The sequence below is a fragment of the Cyclopterus lumpus genome, chromosome 15 (assembly GCF_009769545.1).
Source record: "Cyclopterus lumpus isolate fCycLum1 chromosome 15, fCycLum1.pri, whole genome shotgun sequence".
Classification (NCBI taxonomy): Eukaryota; Metazoa; Chordata; class Actinopteri; order Perciformes; family Cyclopteridae; genus Cyclopterus; species Cyclopterus lumpus.
In genome coordinates, this window is record NC_046980.1 from 8,083,622 (window position 1) to 8,090,609 (window position 6,988).

Consider the following 6,988-nt stretch of genomic DNA (forward strand, 5'->3'; position numbering starts at 1 on the left):
ACAATCCTCAGTACCCATAAAAAACGAGGGTATATTACTACAATAATGAATAGGCAGTAAATCATCACTTTAAGATATTCATAATGAATAATGTAACCTGGCACACTTACCTGATTTCATGCATGTTTACAGCCTCCACGACGATGTGAGAAGTCCACTTGTTTCCCTCTCTTGCGCATACATGTTGTGGAGTAGTTGGAGGTAGTTAGTGGCTTCGCTGTGAGCGTTAAAGCTGTTTTTGAAGCAGATTCATTGATGTGGTGACAGTCAACCCAATGAAAAGCTTTAATGTCTCCTACTGTGTTCTGTACACTTAAGACGAGCTCACTGGGAAATAAACACGCAACGTGTTGTCAATTCCTCGCATTTCCATGAAGTACTTCCACTTTAAGGTCGAAAACAGCCCGAGGCTACTGTGTCACGGTTAGTTGAACTAGTTGTCACGACGTCAACAACTGATGATACCACGCGCACGAGACCCCCTGAGGGGCTGAGTCCGTAAAGCGACCCCGAGGAGGCGTAAAACCAACACGTGAACGCGGTGAAATCCTCATAGAAAAAAAAGAAAGAAAACTAGCCCGTAGTCTCCTCGCACATGAAGTGAGCGCAGCGGACGAGCCACTCGGCGCGGACCGACTTCCCCCAAAAGCAGTTGACCGGTCTGACGTCGGGCTCTCGCGCACAGCTGGGCGGAGCGCTCGCAGACGTCACCTGGGTCACAAAAGCCGTGACGCCGGGAGGGGATATTACGCACGTGTTCGCCCGGCGGCGTCTGCGTGCGATTCGTGGACGTTGTCTAAATATGTCTACCGGTCGGTTGATGGAGTCGAAGTTTTTTCCGAAAGAGTAAACTTTAGCTCGTGGACTAAACTACAAGCCATTACCGCTGGCCGTTGATGTGACGTCAGACCATAATGAGAGACCACGCGTGCACGCCATGCCACGCCGCAGCACAGCTGTCCACGGCACATTGTCATGATCACAAAGCACAAGCCGTGAACGTACTCGTCATTTTTTTAATTTTTAGAATATAAATCAAGTCCACAGTGACAGTAAATACCATGTTAAGAGTACGAGTTGTATCCTGCATTTAAAACAGTCGTAGAATATAAATATATACTTAAAGCACTGAATAATGATTATTGATGCTTTCAAGTGGACATCACGCAACAACTGGTAAATGCGGAGCTCATTTATATTTATATATATATATATACACTATTATATATATCAGAATGTATTTGTTGATTATAATTTGTATTATTAATCTGAAGTCTGATTCACTAGCGTCCCAGCAGTAAGTAAAGTAATTCAAATCAACCCCTCTTTAAGTACATTTTATTTTATTTTATTGTATATATTGTAACCTTGCTTGCTGCTGTTACAAACCAATTTCCCCCTGGGGATGAATAAAGTATCTATTTATCTATATATTTATGTAAAGTACCAAAAAAAGTACAAGCACTAATACGTTTGTACTTCTTTTTTCAAGAAATGTGCATGCAGTATACACTTTGTAGAAACACAATATTTCTACATTCTGGTATTGTCTTCCTTTCATAAATAAGTTAAGTACATATTTCACCATTTGATTGTGCAATTTATTATTCTTAGACTTCGACTTCAGATGTTCTCATTACAATACGATCACTCCATAGCAAATGTTTTATAACCTTTTTATGTTTTGTGTGTTTTCTCCTCAGTTTAATATTCCTTCCGTACCAGGAGCGTACTCAGGGAAAATGTCTAAAGCATGGTTTTCATTCAATATAATAAGAGTCAAAAAATTCATGCTGCTAGTGGCTCACAGAAGTTGGGCCAGTCATCCGGTAAAAATGTTAGTGATCAACATGACCACTAGAGGGCAGCCTTTCCCTTATTATTGCCTTTGAAAGTTCATCTTGTCAGAGGTATCTTTCCTCTTTTCCTTTTACCATGTATGCATTTGTTTGAAATGTGAAGGGGGTTGGAATGTGAGAAAGACAGAAAAAGAAGAAGTGTGTGTGACCATATGTTCTCTCTGGCTTGTAAATCTTTCTGTGGGGTGGTTTTCACTTCAATGAACCCCCCCCCCCCCCCCTCCCCCCTCTTTAAGCACAGCTCTGTGTACTTTTCCCCTACCTCAGCAACATTCAACTGCACAACGTCTTCAAGTAACACCGAGTTCAGATACCTGTTGGGGGGGGGGGGACATAGAGGAGGGGTTATATATGGCAAGAATGTATAAATAGATGGATCAAATGAAGAGAAAAAGTAAAGACTGCTGAAGAGGGCTGTACAAAAAGAGCACACCTTCACAGGAGCCGGCGAGGCGGAGACAAAGATATCTGGCAACAAGGAAAAGAAGGAGAACACTAACAAGGGAATAACAAGAGAAGAAAGGAGTGACAGAGGCCCAGGTAAGATGTTTTTTTTTCCAAGCAGCCAGGGGATATAGAATGACTTGTTAGACTGTAATAACTTCCTCAACTTAATGTCCTCTCAGTGTAATTCTACCCTGTGTTTCCTCTGTGATGGAAAATTATACCAGTTTTCCTGAGACTCAATGAGCTGCATTGTTTCCCCGCTACATTATCTGAATGAGTGGAAATGGAGTAATAGACTGTAAATGAAACCACAAAAGAAAAATGTGGAAAAAAGTGCATCTATTAATGCAGCATTATCTGGGTAAGTTGATAGCCCTTCAGCGCTAATTATTTCTTAGATTTTAACGTAAATGTAATAGATGTCATGAAATGTAAAGGTAGAAGTGGGATGCTGCTGGAAATAGATATCAATGTGTATAATTTTTCTTTTTCAGTCCTTCAACTACAGCTAGGTCTGCGTGATCAGTGTGAATTAAGCAAATATTTTCCTCCTGCAGGAACATTTGTCAATTTCCTCTTGCAGCTCACTGAATGTTTCAGCCATGAGCCTGAGTTTGACCTTTGCCTTGTTTCTTCTCCCGAATCTTCACTCTTGTACTACTATGGTGAGTTGAACTTTTGTCTAAATTTGCTAAAATGTGCAGAATATGCATCTTCAAACTAGTTGCTGAATACAAATTATGACCTGAAATAGTTTCATGAGCAGATCACATGGACATTCAGACATGGTCTTCCCTCACCTGTTTGTTCTTCCGGTCATCAGGAATATTTTGTGATATGTGTGTAAATAGCATCTCATGACCTATTGAAGCTGGCTCCAGTATTTTGTGTCAGCATTGCACCGGTTTCCCAACTCATCTGGGAGGACTTTGGGGGCAGATGTGGACTTGGCACCAACTACAAAGTTTCTGGCAATATAAGTTTGTATTGGGGGGCGGGGGGGGGTGACGTAAAATGGATGCGATATAGAATGCATACCATTTTCATTGTAGTTAAATGTAATGTTTTTTTACTTTTTTGTAATCATTTACAGCACACAGTTGATGTTTTACTTTGATTACATAATAAGCCTCTTCACCTGCGATGCATCACTCTGATGAAAACAACAAATATGATCATGTGGGAACACATCCATATGGCTCGTGATCAAAAGTTTAAGACAAGGTTTACTTGTTTATGACATGTTTATACTTGTGTGTGTGTATGTGTGTGTGTGTGTGTGTGTGTGTGTGTGTGTGTGTGTGTGTGTGTGTTTCAGGGAGGCAGAGCTCAGTGCAAACAGAGACAAGCTGAGGAAAGCCTGAGACCATATATTGGCAGAGTAGAGCCAGGTGAGACTTTAATGTACAGTACAGTGGAGGAATGCCAGTTTCTGCCTGCCTATATCTTTTATAGTGACAGTAAGTTCTGTTTGAGGGTATTTCTTTCTCTTTCTAAAGCACCAAAAAAAGAAGCATCATGGGGCTGCAGCAAATATGTTATATCATTTCAGAAAAGCTTTGTGAGCTGCTGAAATGCCACAGTCCAGTGGGATCTTGGTGCCAGGTAGTTCAGGACAATGGAGTCCTTGTCCCCAAGTGTGTTTGTCCTCAGTCCTGTCGACGGTAAACACATCGAAATGTTCTGTAGTTGACCCTCAAATGTATCCTTAATCTGTATGTAAAGTTGCTTATTCACATAATTTGTTGATAAAACCTATATGAAACAAACAAAAAACAAATCCAGCTATCTCACATGAAGTTTCATATGTACGCACTGGCTCATGTGATCAGGCAGAGGGCACCAGTGTGCAGTGTTCTGGGAAAGACCTACGGAAACGAGTGTTTGCTGCATAAAGCAGCCTGCAGGAAGAGACGCAGCACTGGACTGGCTCACACGGGACCCTGTCTGGGTAAACACACACACACATAGTAATGGATGTTACACACAGTTTCCACTGTGTATTGCTGCCTGACAAATTGGCTCTGTTATCCTTCTTGATCAGTCCCAAAGGCCAAATGCACTGAGGAGGAGTTAAGCCAGTTTCCATATCGCCTCCTGGACTGGTTTCTGCTCCTGAGTCGGATGGGGAAGTCCTACACACCTGCGGCCCCGTCCCAGAACTGCCTCAGCCACGCCCAGAGAACACAACTAGCACAGGTAGCTGGAACTTCATGCTCAAAGTGGGACTCACAGACACCAAACACGATCGTACTGAACTAAATAGGATTTATGATGCAAATGAAATCCACTACAAAATGTGATGCTAAAGAAACTATAGCCAGAAGAAGAATACGAGATCCCTTGTACTCCCAGTGTAACCAGACACAGAACATAGAGTTGTTTTTGACACCAGACACCGTCATCGCTGTTGCTCTTCGTACATTGTCCAGCAAGAAATCGATGCTGACAACCGACTACGAGTGGCAAGTGCTTGTGTTGCGCGTGGTGTGGTCGTCCACAGAATGAGGCAGGGGCTCTCAAGAACACCATTTATGAATAGGATTTGGTCAATATTCACTAAATTATTCAATAAGATGACGAATGGAGGGATAACTTAACATCCTCACGCCGGCCCCCTTGACCTCCTGCCCACCAAATGCATTAAAAGAAAGCTCATGCATTAGTTTTTTTACGTGGCACGTCATACATCTCCAGCATTATGTGCATCGTGGCTTAATTCGAGATTTTGTTTTTCATTATGTCGATGCATTGACAGAAATGAGCTCTCTCTGTAAATGCATTTGAACGTTCACACAATGACAGTGCTAGCGTGCTGATGTTTTCGTAGTTCAGCGTGTCGGCTTGCTCTGCAGGTATTTGGTCATATACATTTTGATCTGATGAAAAGCCATGGGATCACAAAATGTATTAGCTTGTGATAGCGTTCATCCTCTGAAGACCTTGAATGGCAAATTGCATGGCAGATCCATCCAATAGCTGCAGACCAATGGCTAGCAAAGCATATTTAATTCATCTATTGCCACATTAATTCTAATATGTAGTGCAAACCATGATGCATTCAACACTTTAACTTATTTCCACCATTACTTTTTCATCTTTCTTGTTCTCTTTCTTTAGCAAAGATTTACCGAACTGGATAAGAACAGCGATGGGAAGTTGAGCCGCAGAGACCTGAGGAAGCTGCGTTACAAGAGGATGCCTGTGGAGCACTGTGCTTCAGCGTTCTTTCAGTCAGTCCCATCTTAGCGAACGCTACACGGCACACCTCCAAGAAGTTAGCTTTACCACAACAAGAGCAAATTATAAGGTTCACGTAGTTGACTCAACTTTGAATCAATTACATATAGTGGCATGTTTTTCTTCTGAAAAGTCAGAAGCAGATAGCATTCACATATATCAACTAATGATTCATTCATAGTGGTGCATGTATTTTCAGGAAGCCAATAGCATGGGAGGGAAAAACAACAATGATGACATGGCCTATTTGATAAGCAGGCAACATGATAACCCTCTGCCATAAGGTGACTGTGTAGTCATTAACGTTAGGACCCTGTTGCTCACCGTGTTCATGTCACCATCTCCTCATGTCACACAAAGGTTCATAATGTGAACCTTCTGTCTCTTGCAATATGCTGCTTTCCTGCTAATTACTGAAACACCGAGGGTTAAAAATGTCACACGGCGATGCATTTCGCCCCCGCTCTGTGACCAAGTTGCACCTCCCACCATGCTGTTCTCTCTGCACGCCATCTATCTATCCATTCGTCCTCCATGCCAACACCCGGCTTCCTGTGCCCTCCTCCCCTCCGATCTCATGACCACACACACCATCTCTCCATCATCTTACTCCTCCTTCACGTTGAAGCACTCCTTTCCCCCTTCACTGCTTCCTACTTTCATCTTCAAATAGACGGATCCTCTGCCTCCTTCTCTTTCAATTCTTCACTCATTTTGTTCATCGTTCCATCTCTCCGCCTTCTCTACCATCCACTCTCCCAACCCCCCTTTTTCCCCTGCCAGTCAGCAGTGACAGGTTTTGTGGGAGTAGGACTGGCTGTGTCAATGTCAAGCCATTCCCAGCAATGATAATGTTTATTACCCACTGTGTCTCCCGCTGCCCATAGATTAACACAAATGGAAGGAGTACCCTTCAGAGATAACGCTGCAGGGTGAACTCAAAGACAATGGCTGTTGAAGAGCCCCGATGCAGTCGTTTCCATACACGTTATCTGCATGTGCATCGGTCATGTTGTGTAGGCATGTAATAAGTACATGTGTCGATGAGAGGGCGTGAATGCACGCCGCATCATGAGGTTAGCATGTGTTATATACCGTGCTGTGTTTGCAGGTCATGTGACCGGAACAGGAACAGAAAGGTGACCCTGCTGGAGTGGACAACCTGTCTGGTGGATCGCTCCGAGGCCTGGTTCTACCGATTCATGTGTTAGTATTCATGTGTTAATCACAACTTGTGTTACTGTTGTTGGAATGTTATTGCAATTTCAGATGAAGGTTATAACTCACTTAAAGCATTTTTTTTTACTGCATTTATTTTACCAATCTTATTTACTTTCCAAGTAAATAAAGCCAATTGTCTGCAGCAATTTTTAATTTGTCTCTAATTTTGTTGTGTTTGTTTTATTCACAGCAATGAGAATGGGCTCCCGCAAGCTGTGTCC

The 6,988-nt window shown here is 42.6% G+C and overlaps 2 protein-coding genes across 3 annotated transcripts in view; one reads left to right on the forward strand and one right to left on the reverse strand.

The window, feature by feature from the left end:
- The window catches only part of ccser2a (coiled-coil serine-rich protein 2a), a 56,744-nt gene extending 56,111 nt beyond the window's left edge, over positions 1-633 (reverse strand). For both annotated transcript variants that reach the window (XM_034552792.1, XM_034552793.1), the window contains exon 1: positions 111-633. The gene's annotated coding sequence lies outside the window, so the exon portion shown is untranslated. The remainder of the gene's footprint in view (positions 1-110) is intronic.
- A 1,671-nt stretch (positions 634-2,304) lies between these two features.
- On the forward strand, positions 2,305-5,564 carry LOC117744384 (agrin). The gene is made up of 7 exons (XM_034552619.1): positions 2,305-2,399; positions 2,864-2,971; positions 3,625-3,697; positions 3,859-3,970; positions 4,139-4,257; positions 4,351-4,505; positions 5,427-5,564. Exons 2-7 carry the CDS (start codon positions 2,909-2,911, stop codon positions 5,553-5,555), a joined length of 651 nt encoding a protein of 216 aa, XP_034408510.1. The 5' UTR covers positions 2,305-2,399; positions 2,864-2,908; the 3' UTR covers positions 5,556-5,564.
- The last annotated feature ends 1,424 nt before the right edge of the window (positions 5,565-6,988 follow it).